This window comes from Trachemys scripta, chromosome 10 (assembly GCF_013100865.1).
Source record: "Trachemys scripta elegans isolate TJP31775 chromosome 10, CAS_Tse_1.0, whole genome shotgun sequence".
Taxonomy (NCBI): Eukaryota; Metazoa; Chordata; order Testudines; family Emydidae; genus Trachemys; species Trachemys scripta.
The window spans coordinates 72830393-72848623 of NC_048307.1; the positions used below are offsets into that span (position 1 = coordinate 72830393).

Here is an 18231-nt window from a genome sequence, read left to right on the forward strand (position 1 = left end):
AGACCTTGTAAATATGCACTGGTTAGAAATTGGGGTTTTCTGAGTTTCTGATTCAACTCTGCAGGAAGAAATGTGGCAGCAAGGTTGATAGGATGTGTCCAATACAGAGAAGTTGCATCTATCCATTCTGGATTTACATGCATATATTTCACAATTGAGAGCATCACAATAGAGATCGCTAAATACCATGGCAATATTCTTCCACTCTTCCAAGTCAAACCAGAATCTCTTTGGAACGCATACGTAGGCTTTCACTGACAAATCTAGAGGAATTATCTGCGAACACATGGCAACATAAATTCAGGTTTGCCCAAGCTTATGTCTCTGAAGAAAATCCACTGTGGTCATTTATTTGTGGTGTGGGGCCAACCTTCTCTCCCTTCAATACGAGCTTGCACTTAACCTTCCCTTGCAAATATTGGGCCTGATTCTCCTCTCAACAATTTCACACCAGTGCATCTTCACAAAACCAAGGGAATTACACCCAATTTACATCAACGTCAGGGAGAGGAAAATAATACCCAACGATGTCCTGTCCGACAAACAGTGCTTGGAAAACAGATAGGGTGTTTGCAGCTGATCAAGAGACTTGTCATGACAGCATAACTTGCACTGAGTTGGATTAACATCATCATCTATCATTTTCTCTTTTTCTATCAGAGTTAGTTGAATAAAATCACTTCAAATTAATTACAGATTTTGGCAATTTTTTCAACAGATAATTATTTGTGATTTTTCCCCATTAGCCAGCAAGCTCCACCTCGCTAGCCTGTGGCTTTTCCAAGGATTTAAACTGTTGCATTCTGAAACTAATTAATAAAAGTAAGTAATGAAAGGGTGCTACTGAAGGGAGACCTTAACAAGCCTGTGTAACATACACACCTTCTGGGTGTGGTGTTGTGTCCCATCGAGTGGAGTGGAGTGGAGTGGGATGGGGTGTGTGAAATGAGTCTGGTCTACAGCCTTAGCTAAGAGGTAGTTGACTTTCATGAGGTAGAGACTCATGCACTAAGCTCCAGAGGTCCCCAGTTCGATCCTGCCCGCCGACGACTGGAGTCTGTTGGCATTACAAGTGGGGGCTCCTCCGGGGTTTCAGCTGGGAAGACTCTGAAGCTCAGGACACATTTCCTCAGCTAGGGGAGGTATGTAACCCACACACCTGCTGGGTGCGGTGTTGTGTCCCATCTAGTGGCACTGAGACCACTTAGAGAGAGTTAAATGAGTCTGCTCTACAGCCTTAGCTAAGAGCCAATTGGCTTTCATGTGGTAGAGCAGGGGTGGGCAAACTTTTTGGGGCGAGGGCCACACCTGGGTGGGGAAATTGTATGCAGGGACGGGGGGCAGGAGGTTGGTGTGTGTGAGGGAGTGCAGGATGTGTGAGAGGGTGCGGTGTGCAGGAAGGGGCTCAGGGCAAGGGATTGGGGCAGAGGAATGGTGTGGGGTGCATGAGGGCGCTCAAGGAAGGGGGTTGGGGTGCTGGGTGTGGCAGGGGGCTCACAGCAAGGGATTGGGGTGCAGAGTACAGGGGGGCTCAGGGTGCAGGAGGGGGCTCAGGGCAGGGGATTGGGATGCAGGAGGGATGCGAGGGGCAGGCAGGGGGCTTAGGGCAGGGAGTTGGGGGGCAGGGTGTAGGAGGGGTTCGGTCTCCAGCCCGGCGCCGCTTACCTCAAGCGACTCCAGGGTGGCAGTGGCACGCACCAGGGCCAGGGCAGGCTCCCTGCAGGCCTACCCTGTCCCCTGCCCCATGCTGCTCCCGGAAGCGCTGCGGCCCCTGGGGGAGGAGGGACCGAGGGCTCTGTGTGCACTGCCCTTGCCACGCCTCCAGGTACCTCTCCTGAAGCTCCCATTGGCCATGGTTCCCCATTCCCGGCCAACCGGAGCTGCGAGGGGCGGTGCCTGAAGGCAAGGGCAACGCATGGAGCCCTCTGCCCCCCTGCCCAGGGGCCACAGGGACGTGGTGCCGGTGGCACCGCGGGCTGGATCCAAAGCCCTGAGGGGATGGATCCGGCCCGCGGTCCATAGTTTGCCCACTCCTGCGGTACAGGTTCATGCGCTAAGCTCCAGAGGTCTTCAGTTCGATCCTGCCTGCCGACGACAAGGGTCTGTTGGTGTTGCACCTGCTTTTAGAGATAATTTAATAGATTCTGTTTTTATAATACACCAAGTATTCATTTAACTGCACTAACACAGGAAGAATATTTATTATGCACCAATATAAAAACAAATAAAACTACTTGCGTAAATGAATGCTCTCTACACTACAGAAAGCCAAAGAAGCAGCATTTGAGAGAAGATTGCTCGATGATCACAGAAACTGGGTGATCCAGACATACTCAAAACAAGGGGCCGTCCACATAAACTTTCTTACCAGAGCCCCTCTTCATCCTCATCAAAACCCAGCCCAAAGTTTACACTTTGCGGTGATGGAATATTGAAGCACTGGGCAGACAAGTGAGGCTGGTCACACAAAATCAGTCTCAGCTCTACCTTCTATTAGCCTCTGTTGCAACCTAGAGATTTTATCATGGACATAGAACCATTGTCAATCACTAAAACGAATTCCCCCCAGTCTTTCTGCTTCTTTAAGAGGGATGCTAGCAACAGGAAGACAGACTGATTGCTACAAAAAATTCAAAGCCCTTCTTTCCCTTGGCACCCACACTGATCATAGCTTGTTGATTCTGAGCTGCCAAAGGCTTGGATCTTGATTTGCTAGTGTGGGAGCAGAGATAATATGGCACCATTTAGCAGCAGGAAATCTGCAACATTCTCGATAGACAGAGCTTCAGTATGCAGACTTTCGGGAAAAGGTCAGCAGGAAGCCAGGTATTTTTACATGCACTGGATTGAACTTGCTTAAGACAATGAACGGATCAAGGAAGCACCTCCACTACAATTAAAAAGGGTATCCCTGAGGGTTTGGTTGGTTTGTTTTTTGCTGTACATACAGGATCGGCGTGTGGATATGGCAGAGTAGCGGCCAGCTCGGTACCAAAGAGGACTCAATTAGGCCGACACCAGTGTGGATGTGCAAACATTGGACTGTTGGATTTTTCTTCCAGGGAACATGTGCGCAGTGGTTTCCAGAATCTCAGAGCCAACATACTGCAGACATTTAATTTAAAATCCAAAGCAACTTAATACAGAAACCTTTGTGCAGAGAAAAAGAAAGAGGAGACAAGAGAGTCTGCTAGACAAAAGGGGCTGTTAAGTTACATTCTGCATCATGTGGGAACAATTAGTGACCACCAGCTCTTATTTCCTTCAGCTAAACACAGAGATGTTTCATTTTAAAGATCCACAATGGCGCCCCCCTCCCTTTTCCTGTGCTCGTCAATGTGTCTCAGTGGAGTTCTCCAACATCCTTTACTGTACTCAGTAATGTTCCACTTCACTGGCTCTGTTACTTCTTCTCAGATAACTTTTTAAACACTGTCTCTTTCCTCTTCTGCTGCAGCTTGTGTCTTTTCAAACAGTCACAAGACCTTCCCAGAGGGCTCGCACTTAAGCAGTAGATGATTAGGTCCCATCTTCATCTCTCATTCACATCTACCCGTCTCGCCGGGGAGTGCATCAGTGTGAGACCTGAACGTGAGCCCTAGAGTTTCCTTTCCAAGAGGAGAGTTATGTTAAGCGTCATTAAGATCAGCAGCTGTCATAACAAGTGCCATCAAACACTGGATTGTTGGCAAGACTCATGCATGTTAACGGTGCTAGGTTGAATTGCAGCAGAGCTCTGCAGGTTACACCTCACTGGCCATGTAGTGAGACAGCAGTGAGTGCTCCTGCTTTAACCATACCTTAAATTCCCCAAAGGAGCAATTAATGAGTAATAAAGATGCAATAGTTGGGGACACTATAAGATGTTTTAATGGAGAAAGGTCTTGTTTCCATTCTATTCTCAAAGTGTTCCCCTCAACTGCACACATTATCTTGACATCAGATAGCTTCTGCTATTTAAAAGGTTTGCAATTTTCAACTTTTGTTGGCAGTGTGATAAATTAAATTGAAGCATTTCGGAAGAAGGGGGAACCAGATAATTTTAGCTTTAATTTCCTTGAAAATCTCTAGTGGTTTGGTTTCCTTCTTTATTATTTTAACATAGTCTTAAATTTGCAATTAAAGTTTCCAGGTTTCTCTCTCTCTCTCTTATTTTTTTAAATCTCCCATCCTTTGAGTTCTACCTTACAACTCAGAGCAGGATACTACTACGCAAAGAGACTATGGCTCTAAAGAAAAAAATATATACTGTTAATCTATTCATTTACATTCAGCTGATATATTATTAAGTACTTAGGATACCTGAGTATTAATCAGTACTAGGGAAAAGATGTGAAATGTCTAATGGAGAACAAATATAGTTGAACAAAAGTTACTTGAGAATTTTTCTGATTTTAGATAAGATACTATTTTACTTCAAATGTTTTTCCCATTTGATTAATATTCAGAAATTGTGCAATGAGTTTTAAATTAAACAAATGCAAACCTTAGCCCTGCCCTCACATTCATGGAAATATCCTGGGGTCCTTATTATTTCATCTGAGGAATTTACACAAATCATTGGAATTAAATTTTAAGTGAATTAAAATTATGATGGAAAGTCACAGACACCACTTGTATATTCCTGGACCGGAAACTGAGGGAAAGGCCCAATTATGGATACTCCTTCCCTGGAAAAAAAAATTTAGATAATACCTTATGTTTTCAAGACCCTCCACAGCCAGTAACAAAGCTACCATCTAACATGCATGAAGGAGAATTCAATAATGGAATTTTCAGCATGGTTCCATAGACACGCAACAGGTGTTGCATCGGGAGGTGCTCTCAAATCAAGGCAGTAGAGGAACGTAAAAGCCATTCCACAAGTTATCCAGAAAGGACTATGGGCCAAATCCTGCAATGATTTGCACACGTGCTTAACTTTATGCACTGAGTCATACCCTTGACTTCAGTAGAAATACTCACCGTGCGTGAAGTTAAGCATGTGCATAAATTCTTGCCATATTAGGGCCTGGACCCTTATAGTACACTGAACAACACTGCCATTTCTCCCAGTTTCCAGGGGCATGGATATTCAAAAAAGGGCCTGTGGGATATATTAATAAGTAAGTGGAACAAAAGGGACAGGGCTACCAACGGCTGTAGTTTGAACAGGGAGCGGGGAAGAGGCTCCTATAACCATAAGACCTTTCCAATTGCTAGGTAAATTGTTGCTGTGTAGTTTAAGAACACCAGGGGATTCTCAGGCTGCAGCATTCCCTTTGGCAATCTTCCAAATGGGAAAGTGGATAAATGTCCCAAGAATATGTTTTAACTTTTGACACAGTGAGGTCCCTTCCCCATTAGCTGGGACTAGATTGGTGCTGAAAAGCATTCTAGAGTAGATGTGTGAGAGCTGCAAGGAAGCCACCTTCTAGCCTTATATTTTCCCCTCTTTCCAAATTCCCGATATCTGAAACCTATTGGCAATCTGAAAATGCCCCATTATCCTGAATGAACCTGAGTGATCCCTCTGCTTCTCTCTGGAAAAACAAACTATGTTCAAAACAAATGAAACCTACAGCATATTAAATGTATCCCCTTCCCCCAAAAAACACAAACAGCAAACCCCCAAAAGCTGACATTAGTTCAACATTATGGCTTTGAAATCAAACACTCAAAAACCCTAATTCCAAAAGCTAAGGCTTCCTTCCACAAGGGGAATTGCATATCTCATATATTTGATTGTAATGCACAAAAATCCAACAAATTCATGCATGTTTTTATTTAGTGAAGAAAAACAGGTCTATAAACTAAATGCACAGAGGGAGATAAAATGCTATATACACAAGTTAACACAGAGAAACCTTGGGGTTAAGTATGAGCTGTACCAAGGTGGGAAAGATAGCTCTAAGACACTTTTACACACCTCCTTCAAGTCTTGCCGCACTGGAACTGAAACAGTCCACGGCATAATTTAGAATAGAGAAAATACTGCTCTAAGTTAAGCTGGCTGCAATGGTCCTATAAGGACAACTGCATTGACCATCTATTGCACGGAAAGTCGTCCGCCCCGACCCCTTGCAGTCTAATACATGGAGCAGAGCAATCGGTCTGAACCAGAGGTTGAAAATCAGGTCCATTCAGTTTCAAAATATCGAGTGCTTGTTTTCATACCTTCACTCTGCGCTGCTGCTAATTTCTGCACGTATGGTCTGATTCAATCTCTACTAAAATCAATGGGTGACTCAATAGCAGGTCTGGCCCTCAGTATCCCTGATTGAGAAGAAATAAGCAGGGGGAAAAATCCTAAACTATTTGACTCATACATCTTATAAACTCTGCAGGCGGAATTTAAGTTCTCTGACCTGGAGCTAACAGTTTCATAAGCATGAAGCTACGAAGACGCTGTGAAATGTGCAGTGAGCTCTTTAAAGCAATTTTTTACTGTCACTGCTCAGTCCTGAATTGGTTGTTTTAAAACTTAGCAAAGCAAATACTGGTAATCGAGGCCTATTTACATACAAATACCTAGACAGACAGACATGTAAGGTATCAATCACTGTGGTATCTGGGTGCTATGCCTAGGTTGTATTTACATCAATATATTTGTAAGACACCTATACACAATTATGATGGGTACAGCATAAGAACCCAGAGAGGATAGTTACCAATACTTTGAAGCTCCCTGATTTTATGGCTGGCAGGGCTGGTTCCTGGAGTAACTTAGAGATGGATCAGAGCGTCCCTAAATTACACCTTGCTACCTAGAACCATAAGCAGCCATTCAGGCAGGTGGAGATATAAGTATTGTAGAGACACTCTGACCGCTCCCCTTCTCCTATATCTCCTATATACAGGTGTGGCATAGCGGGTGGGTGGAAGAGATGGGAGGGTGGCATAGAATCACAATGTCAGCTCTATGCCATCCAGGATTTCCTATATACTGTCAGAATCCCCTTGTAGCCAGTTAAACCAGCTTTATAACCTCTGTGCTGCTGCAGTGACAGAACAGGACCATATAGTAGGGAAGAGGTTTTGCTCCCAAATTTCAAATGCTAGGAATTTTTGAGTTGCTCCTAGAAAAAGGAGGTCAGATGATTATTTTTTAAAATAGAGGGGGGAAATTATTTTTATCCTTTCAACCCCAAAATGGCTGATGAGTATTGATTCAAACTTTCCAAAAAAAACAGCTTCAGGCAGTCTAAACATGAAAAAATTCAGCTCCAAAGTTGAATCCTTAGGAAAGTTATGAGCATGTAAAAATAATCAGTTAGAACTGAAATTATTTTGCAACTTTACCTACAAGTGGTGTAACCAATGCAAATGCAACATCATTTATATTCTGCAGCTAAAACAGCATTAGTTCTCCTATGTTCAGAGTTTATCCCAGTGATATCCCCCTACCAGCTGTTTTTACTTCTGATGTCACCGAGATCACCTACCTAAAAAAATATAGGGGTAAGGGCACACCAATGCATTACTGACAGCCTTGATTCACGAGTCCTTTGAGAATCAAATCAATGCACCAACATAAAAGCTACTCGCTCTCTTATTATCTACTTCACCATGATTTCAAAGGCAGACTTATTACTGAAGGGTATTTTTGTTTGTTTGCTTGCTTTAATTTATCTTTTGATATCTGACCTTTGGACACTTGAGGCTAAGGAAACAGTGTCCCACCCAAACCAAAATAATTACTTGGGAGAGTCCTCCTTCCTTCTATAAATAGTTTAATTAAAGAAAGCCCCCCTTGCCTAAAGGTCTGATCCAGCTCTCAAAGTCAACAGAAGATTTGCCATTGACTTTGCCTGATATTGCACGGGGCTCCTACAGATCGAAAACTAGCTCAGGTTGCGTTATAGATTACAGATTAAAACATGAGGCACTAAAAAACAAGGTAAATGTTACTGTAATTCCCAGTTGTTTGTGTCTCTATGTTCCCTGAATTAGCACAGCATCCACACACACACACTGAATTATTTTCAGGATCAATCAGTATCATCCAGTGTTGGAAGCTGATTGGAAAAATATTAGGATGATTTCACAAGAACCATATTTTGTTATAAATTCTAAATTTTACTTAAAAATTAAGTTAGGGAACTGATGACTTCAGAAATACTAATTCACTATAATCATAGCAAATAACAGTTCAGTCTAGGCAGACAAACACAGCTTCCAAAAAGACTGTGCTTTTTATGTAAACAGTTGAATCTGTCAGGGGGTAACAATGCTTCCTGTCTATTGTAGGGGACCATTCAACACCACAGCTAAAGCACTGTTTGTATAACGTGTCTGCACATTTATTTTGTCTATGACTCAGAGGGGTGTCTAGAGATTGCATTGCAGGGGCTTCCAGTTTCTTGTAATCAGCATAATTAAAGATAGTATTAGAAAACAATTCACCAAATCCAATATGGCAAGAAATCGAGCAAAGGTTTTTTGGGGGTGGGAGAAGAACATACTAAGTGTGAGCCAAAAATAATAATCCTCTATAGGTGAATGCGAGTTGGCAACTGCCAGGCTGATCTTAGTGCAGGTAGGATGGGTCAGGGAATCGTTTGAGAAGACATATCCCGGAAAAAATAACGACACTGCTTATAATTCTGGATGAAAAAAAAAAATTGTAGTTTTTCCATCTTCACCTCTGACATACAAAAAGGAAAAAAAGACTCTAGGAGCCATAAAGTGTGACTAAAAAAGTTAGCCACGCAACCATGCAGCAGGAGACACCTACCCATCCAGCACCCCACCACCTCCAGTTTCAAAAAGGTGACTCTCCTCCATGAGTTAAGATATCAAAGTCAGGCAGTGTTATGAAGTTACTTGGGCTGCCTTCCCATTTCCATCCGCTGTGCCAGGAAACTGTTCAAGCTCCAAGCAGAGCTATTACAGTGACAGAACATTCCCAGACTGTCACCGTACCGGTTGGTGGAGTACTTACTAATTTTAGATTGGAGGAGAGAGCACTGGACAATTAGCCAAGAGACATTTGAGGCTTTTCTCCACCCATTTTAAGACAAACATTTAAACAAACAAAAACAACCCCTCTCCCTCTCCGCCAAAATAGAAAAGCTTTATACAAAACCAACAGCCAGAGCCATGCAGCACTGATAAAAAACCTACCATGCCTTTTTGGGCTGAACCCACAGTCTTCCAGGTGAAGTGCAGAGGACCAGTGGGTAAAAACATCTTTAGTTCAAAAGCAACTTAATACAGAAAGGCTCAACACATCTCCATGGGACGTTTGCAACATCTTTGCAGTACCCCACTGATGATTTCGATAGAGGAGAAAAGACAGCCAGCCAGAGCACTTGAAAAACACATATTTAACAGTATGTCTCTATCACCACTCAAAGTATCGGTCATAGCAAGAACAAAATCACTTGATGTTATATAATTTTAATAAATACTCAAGATCTAAAAGCTGCACAGTCACCTCCTGATAGCTGCCTCCCACCTGCTCCCCCTTTCAAAGGAGGCACAAGAAATCTGGTTGTCGGGGGTGCATTTACAGCAGGGAGTAGATGAATGAATCCAAGATGAGTAAGCAGTACTAATGAATAGGAAGTGTAAACAACCAATACTGTACCTTTAACAACACAACATCTACAGTCCTGTCCACCTTGGAAATGTCACACAGGCTGTACCGCCTCTTGTGTCGTTCATACATTTTGTCCAAAAAAGGGAAAACAGAGGTAAAATGCAAGGAGCAGAGCCCACCATTAACTCCAGGATAAACTCGGTAAGGCGTACAGTCCAAATCTCTCACATATGTGCTCAGAGAAGCCCCTGCATCTCAGCGTTCTTTGAATCACATCAGCCTCTCCAATTCTCTTAACAGGAAAAAGAAAATCCCAGAGCTGTGACTGTTTGATAAAAAGTCTTCTTAGAACACAGGGTCACTTATGCAGATGACGTAGTAATTTATAGCAAACAAGACAGATATGTTTAGAGAGATTATTCTAAATATGAAAATTAAAAATAATATTAAGTGGTAAGGATGGCACCAGTATTCCTGCTACATTTGATAAAAAAAGTTTTCTAGCCAATGTTAATGGCAGACAAGCACCAAAATTAAATTCTGGAAAGAGAGCGAGAACAAAAGCCAGATGCATGCAACTGGAACCGTGTAACATACCAAGAGAAAGAAAAAAAATACCTAGGCTAGACTCAAACACAACGTATCTAATTCAAAGAAGAAAAGAGTCTGGCCCTCAAATCCAAAGAAAATACTGTTGCTGATAGAATTTTTCTTCCACTGTTACAGATGGAAAAGCAAAACAACAACAAAAAACACTTTCCTCCTTTCAAGTAAGTCCACTGTTAACCAGGCAAGAGGGAATGGTCTTGAATAAGTTTAAATTTCTAATGACAGCACAGGGTAAAAGGGGAAAAAAAATAAATAAAAAAAATAAAGCCACTCCCTCCTGATTTCAGCTGGAACGTCACTGCTTGCCTTTTTAGTGCTGTACCAGCGTTCTTTGAGTCTTGAAAATGTAATTGCAGTTGTGGGAACATGATTCATCTTTTTTGTAGAGAGAAAAAGCAGGGGGACAACAGGGTTTTCTTTTTCACCCTATTTCTTTCACCTCAAGATGCAGCCTCTTGGTGCACTTGGTTAATCAAAAGAGATGAAGAAGAGTAAAAGTGCGCATCTTAAAGAAAAGGATCAGGAGAAAAGACAGCCCTTCTCCCGATCCTTGCCTCAGGTGAATGAAAAGAGACAGTTTCAGGCGTACAGCTTCTCAAAAACAGGAATGGAAACTTGTGATTTAATGTGTGAAAAAAAGGAAACCAGCCATTTTCGGTGCTTGCTCTGTCTGCAGTGCACAGCAGGAGAAGCAAAAGACTTCAGCAGCTTGTTATAGTATTTACAAGATAAAAAAAATACAATTCTCATTTGTTTTAATCTGAAAAGCAGTGTGTTTAAACAAAGTTTTTAAGTCTCTCTAATGCTGGTCTAGCCAGCGAGTCTCCCTTCCTCTCAATGGCTCATTCACATCAGCTGGGCCCTCATTTCACACTGCCACATGGTTTCCTGTTTTCAAAATGATTCAGCCCTCTCAGAGCCCCCTTCAGCTTCCACCCCACCCTGACCTCTCATGGGACGAAATGTTTCCATACTTCCCTGGCTTTAGACATTCTCTCACTCATTGCTTAAAAGGGAAGAGGAACAGAGACAGAAGAGATAAGGAAAAAGGCTTTCTTTACTTTAAGTTGCAAAATGCAGAGATTTTTACAGAGCAGAAGAACTCACTGCTGTTGCTAGAGAGGAAGATGGGAATTAAGGGAGCTTTTAAGAGTGCATCACAAAGGGAAAAATAAGAACTTTATGTAATGGCAATATCAAATCAACCTTCCATTACAGATATGGAAAGACGTTCTTCATGAGGCCCATGAATGAAATTGGTCAATCTCCCAGGACAGGGATTCACTCTATTAATGCACATAGTTGAGGATTTCTGAGGCTGTTGATACAGTCCCAGAGGCAATGACTCAGTGGTCTAAGTCCCATTAGTTGTTCAAGGCTACTTGTAACCGCAAGCTCAAATTCTGGCAGGGACTACTCAACCCTGCATCCTTCCAAAATAGATGAAAAGTGAGCTTCACCCATGTCAATGCATGAGGATCTTTCAGAAGCATCTTTAAAATCAGAGGTCCCATCTGCTCTGAGCCCACATGCGAGAGCTCTTCTCACCCTTCTGCAAGTGCAGGAGTCTGACGCAGCTCAAGTTCCTCTCTTCTGAATGTTATCAAGTCTGCTGGGGCATGTCGCTGGCTTCTGCCCCAGAGGATCTGCCTCTCGCTGGTGGGCAAACTGATTCTCATAGGCAAAGAGTTTGTAAAACACTGAGATGAAATATGGTCCAAAAATGTAAATTATTATTTTGAGCTGCCTTGCAAATGCCACCCCAATCTGGCTATTCTAAAGCCATCGGATCAACCACCACAACCAGTACACTCACCATGCAAACTCAGAAGACTAGCAGTCTCATTCAACATGTCAGAGTGGCTCGGTACCAGCTACCACTAGGAAGATGAAAGTGTCTGGATCTCCTTTGAAATCTCCAGCCCCCACCTCTTGTTTCAGCTTTCCACAGCCTGGGGCAGTTCCAAACTCTCCCTCACAACCTATAACATCACCTCCACAACTCACCCAACTAGACTAAGGAGGTTCCCATACCTGAATCTTTCAGATAGCACCATCCACTGGCTTATAAGATCAGCCCCGGAATCTTTTCTCTCTGTTAGTGAACGCAGCTTCTGCTTTCGGTATTAGGACATACCCCAAATATGACAATACTGTAAACAGGGACTTTCAGGAGTCACCAGTTTCATCCAATGATGAATTCCCAGCAGTCATGCAGTCATAGAGATAAGAAATCACAAATGTCTGTGACAGCTCTTCAGGCTCCGCCATACAAGGCAGGGATTTCCTCAAACTCAAGTTAATTCAGATAAGGAAAGCTGTGATGAGCAGTGTGACGGGATGATGCTCTAATCCAATGGAGTGTTGCAAACAGCATCTACAATTCATACATTTGGCGTTTTCTTCAATTGTTTTCAAGTGAACTTAGTGATTTTTTTTTAAACTGAATTTCCTGGTGACAGGTTCTTGAGACACTGAGACACATAAGTCTTCTCTTCCTTTACAGAGCATGGCTGACCCATGCGGCGGCTGTACAAGCTCCTTCAGACTGCCTCAGATAATGTATCTCACCTTTGAGCTGCTGGGCATAAGAATGGCCATACTGGGTCAGATCAAAGGTCCATCCGGCCCAGTATCCTGTCTTCCGATGCCAGGTGCGCCCCAGAAGGAATGAACAGAACAGGCAATCACCAAGTGATCCAACCCCTGCTACCCACTACCAGCCTCTGGCAAACAGGGGGACACCATCCCTGCGCATCCTGGCTAATAGTCATTGATGGACCTATCCTCCATGAATTTATCTAGTTCTTTTTTGAACCCTGTTATAGTCTTAATGATGAGACAGAAGTTCAGTGACTATGGCTCACTTGGTCCTTGGCCTCCAAATGAGACAGATGAATAGGCCAATCTATGTTAATTATAATATGGAGATATACCTATCTTATAGAACTGGAAGGGACCCTGAAGGGTCATCGAATCAAGTCCAGCCCCCTGCCTTCACTAGCAGGACCAAGTACTGATTTTGCCCCAGATCCCTTAAGTGGCCCCCTCAAGGATTGAACTCACAACCCTGGGTTTAGCAGGCCAATGCTCAAACCACTGAGCTATCCCTCCCCCCATGGTGGTGGATTCTGGGCAGAAATATGTGATAAGACAAACCTCTAAAGGGGGCAACTCCATTTGTAGCATAGGCTAGAAGCAGCCACTTCACCTTTTCTAAAGGCTAGAAAGTGACAATGACCTCTAGCCGGGGACAAAAACTAGAGGAGACCCAGGCAGGTACTTTCTACACCAGGAGGAAGAAGAGCAAGGAAAGGATCAATATCTATCTATTCATCTTGTTAGCTCTGTGAAGTGAGGTGACTACCAGAACTCCATTCAGGATTAACATGCTTTGATCTCACAGGCTCTGGAACTCAGTGGCAGGGTCACCAACAAATCCCTTAGAGCTCCCCTCTCACATGCACAGTGAAGTGACCAACTCTTTTACAGATTTTTTTTTTTTTTAAATTGAAGCTCCCTAAGTTGCTCCTGGCGGTGGCTACAAACGCTCCTGCCCCTTCTCCAAGGTTTTTCCTCCCAGGTTCTGTGGTCAACAAACTTCACGTTGTAAAACGCACACAAAATTATCTGCCAGGCGTGCACTCACGTGAGAGACGGTCAGTCTCCTTCCATTTTAGGTGGGGCTTTTGCTACGTAGCCACAGGCTGGAAATCTCATTTCCCAGACATCCCAATCTCCTTACATACACATGCAGAAGGAAGATGCAGGAAACAGGCTCCTGCTGAGTCAAAGAAAAGCAATGGTATTCTGGGCTCTTTTGTTTGTTTATTTTTAACACCTGCAGGCAGTCCCTGGACACACGTAGTCACATGCGTACACCCAGGCAATAGGCACTGTATACATACTGAGGAATACAACCACAAATGCATGGCATTATCAGTGGAAAAGACAGAGAGAAAACAAATGAGCTAGTAATTCTCTCTTTTTCTGCTCTCCTTTCATGAGAGTTACTCAAAATGGAGAACAGAAACAATCAGCAACTACATCCACTGGCTACAGATTCGACAGTTCTGGGCACTTTATTAAAAACATCTGGAAATGATGAAGAGTTTGAAACTAACCAATCATTTCATATCCAAACCAAAACCAGTGCTGCAGATTTCAAGTGAAGAAAAAGTCTTGTTCAACTGCATCATATGATCTCGAACTCCTCCAGATAAAACCCCTCCCCCCTACCCTACCCCACGAGCTAACAGACGGCTTAATGACAAGGAAATCATGGCTAGCCTAAAAACAGACAGCATTATTGTTATCTGTTTCAAATTACAAGATCCGTATAGTTATGAAACGCTGAAAATGATGCAATCTACAGAAATACTGCAGAATATTAATATTTTAAACTGTAGCTCTGATATCAATTAATAGAGTAGAGCGCAAAAAAAATCCTCTTCCTTTTAATCAAATCAAAACCCACTTCTGATCACTACATGCAGGAGTTGTTAAATGCATCAGAAGGAGAACAGGGAAAGGGCTAGGTTTTAAACTGTGCTTTTAAAAAGATACGACTTTTTGCAAAAAGTGTTGTTAAGATTTCTGCCTAAACGAGATACAAAAACACTATTTCCTAAAACCAAAGAAGAGGAAGGAAATCTGCACCAGAACATTACAAATCTAAGAAAGAATTTACATCCAAGTTTGGAAGAAGTATACACTTAGCTTATTTGGAGAATGGCAGATCAGCAATGGTAAGAAAAAAAAACGTTAGAAGACCGAGACCCTAGAGTGTATTTTCAAGAGGACGAGGCAGTTTCTCTACATCAAAGAGTCACATACAACTCAGTACTGAAAAGACAGGCATTTTTCAAAGTCTATATATAACATCTGACATAATATATTTTGCATTCTCACAACATGTTTCAAAAAACAAAGCAGAATTTGGAAACTGAACCCTCTGAGAGGACAAATGAAGTCTGGAAAACATTTTGTTTGCAAAAAGAACAGGAGTACTTGTGGCACCTTAGAGACTAACAAATTTATTAGAGCATAAGCTTTCGTGGGCTACAGCCCACTTCGGGGTGCATCTGAAGAAGTGGGCTGTAGCCCACGAAAGCTTATGCTCTAATAAATTTGTTAGTCTCTAAGGTGCCACAAGTACTCCTGTTCTTTTTGCAGATACAGACTAACACGGCTGCTACTCTGAAACCTGTCATTTTGTTTGCAGTTCTTTTTCCGATCTGATGAACGTTGCAGCTGAACATGAAAACAGAACCGGCCTTTGCGCCACCTGGTGGCTACAATTTATTTAATTATTTAAAGTGAACAGATGTCCCTCCTAAAGCAAATGAAAGCTCTTGCAGTTGTGCAAATATTGAAGCAAGTCAGCAACAAATAGAAAGTTAGCAACTTAGGCAGTTATTACCTTGGATTCCCCTAGTAGACATTGCATAGAAAATAAATTGGACAACTGAAAGGACGGAGGCCTAAAGGAAAATGGTAGGGCACATGTCTAATCTAAGGAATAAGCTCTGCTCAACAATACAGAAGACACAAAAGCACCAAGATTCTGCTTATATACCCTGGAGACAAATTCCTTTCTGGCCCCCCACATTTGCCTAAATTAATTATATTGAACTCCCTGCTAGGCAAATTCAAATAAAAAGCCTGAACCTGCAACCGTTACTCATGTAACCCCCACTTAAATCACTGAGATATTCATTCAATGGCTTTAGAATCAGGCCCATCCCCTCACAATTAAACTGTAACACAACACAGTGGGATAACATTCCAGAACTGAACTTGTAAATCCAGACACAAGACTTACACATCATACAGCTTGCACAAACTGTAAAATAAACAATTCTGAAACAGTGAAAAATAAATGAGAGAGAATGAGGAAGTTCCTCTAACTACAGAAACATGGAGTGCATATTTAAAAAATAAAAATAAAGATAAACGTCAACCCTACAGAGGGTCCTGTGGCACCTTTGAGACTAACAGAAGTACTGGGAGCATAAGCTTTCGTGGGTAAGAACCTCACTTCTTCAGAAGTGCCACAGGACCCTCTGTTGCTTTTTACAGATTCAGACTAACACGGCTACCCCTCTGATACTTGTCAACCCTACAGGCGTTTTAACTACTTCCCAACTTTCTCTTTCTTAATACCTCTTCCGTATAAACGTCTCCTGCCAAATTTGTAAATAACTGTGGCTTTTTTTCAAAAAGAATAAATGCTGATACTTTTATTAGACTTCAGTGCATGTCTGAACATCTTTTTCAGAGGAAGTAAACTGCACATTCTACAACTCCCAAAGAGATTAGCAAACTCTTGTCTCATTTTACATCAGTTTGCAATGTACAGCTCTGCCCATACCAAAAAGAAGCTGCAAATGAAGAGGTCTGGCTGCCTCAAGTGCAGTGGAAACTTTGTCAACAACATGGATGATTCTTCCAAACATTGTGGGAGTGTTAGGAGAAAATGTCTCCTCACTGCCATGAATTCTGACCATTTCGAACCATGCAGTGGGGCTAGCTCTTTGAAAACGACAACCAAAAACCTCACATTTTAGATCTCAGTTGGTGATCTTCTAAACTTATTGCAAGTGCCACAACTTTAAAACAAAGGGTATTAAAAGTAACTCTTCATAGCAGTGTGTTCTGTTTGTTTGTTGTTTGACCTGTGTAAATTTAGAGCTCACAAAAGTGAGGAAGTAAGAGAAATCGCTAAAATCGGGAACACTGCCAACAGGCACCTCAATTGTCACCAGTAGCATTACACTAATATTCCACAATTGGGCTTCAGAACACAGCTCTGCCTCCTCATGTACCACTGCTATTTGAGTCCTTAAACCAGGGTTCCCCAACGCGGTGCCTGCGGGCACCATGGCGCCCGCCAGGGCATCCATGTGCGCCCGCCTACTGGCTGCCGGACAAGCAGCCGCCGAAATGTCGCCGAGAAGTGGCAACATCAAGAAGTGCTACCGCCGAAATGCCGCCGAATTTCAGCGGCAACGCCTGTCGATGACGCCTCTTGACATTGCCACTTCACGAATTTCGGCGGCATTTCGGCAGCTGCTTGTCCGGCGGCCACAGTCCTCGGCAGCTAGTCGTCTGGCGCCCCCCCCCCCACGGAAAAGGTTGGGGACCACTGCCTTAAACACTCCAGGCAGGGCAGGAAGTTTTGTGATATGGACACTGTTGTCAACAGAACCTTAAGCCCATTTTGAAACAACATCTCTTGATATGAAATATTGATGAATTAATCCTTTATAAAGCATCCGTTCCCCAGTCTTCCATCTATCACTGTAATAACTGTATGTCTTACTTGATTATTATTAATAATTCTTCTACTGAAAATTCATATTTTGCTGGAATATGGAAACGAAGTCTGCAACCAGAAGCAAGTGTTTCCTTTTTAGATTTGTTTTAACAAAAAAGCTGCCTACATGAGCTTGAAGGAAGTTTTATTCGTCTATGATTTTAAGATGCTGGGAATTTGTGCACTAAGTTTAATGCGAACACACATGTTTCACAGCCAAGTGGGAAATTCCTCAAAAGAGACATTTCTTACAGAAATCTTGACAGCTATCGGCAAGATCATCTCTTGCCCTACAAGCCCATGGAAGAGAGTATGGGGTATAAAGCATCCCTTTACTCCCTGTAGGAGTTTGCAACTCTTCCTCCAGTGCAGGGGGATGAGCAGGGGTGGGGAATGGGAATGGCTTTGGCTCAACCCCAGAAACATGCATAGATGAGCTGGTGTAGAGGGAGAAGTAGTTGGCTACTGATATAAACCAGCAGGCACATTGATTTTCCCCTTGGAGCAAGAGGGAAGCCAGGGAGAGCTGTTAACTTAGGCCTGGTCTACACTTAAAAGTTAGGTTGACATAGCTACTGCACTCCCAGGTGTGAACAATTCACACCTGAGAGCCACAGCTATGCTGACCTAACCCCCAGTGTAGATGCGGCTAGGTCAATGGAAGACTTCTTCCAACGACCTAGCTACCACTGCTTGGGGAGGCAGAATTCCTTCAACGAGGGGAAACCCCTTCCATCCCTTTAGGAAGAATCTACACTACAGCGCTACAGTGGCACAGCTG

General features: G+C 42.9%; 1 protein-coding gene across 6 annotated transcripts in view; it reads right to left on the bottom strand.

Moving 5' to 3' along the window:
- Positions 1-18231, bottom strand: part of AKAP13 (A-kinase anchoring protein 13) — a 339157-nt gene that overhangs the window by 107411 nt on the left and 213515 nt on the right. The window contains exon 1 of one of the 6 annotated variants that reach the window (XM_034783694.1): positions 9572-9883. The exons of the other annotated variants lie outside the window; for them this stretch is intronic. Coding sequence (XP_034639585.1) covers positions 9572-9652 — 81 coding nt within the window. The 5' untranslated portion in view covers positions 9653-9883. Of the gene's footprint in view, positions 1-9571; positions 9884-18231 lie in introns of those variants that run through there. 6 annotated transcript variants of the gene reach the window in all.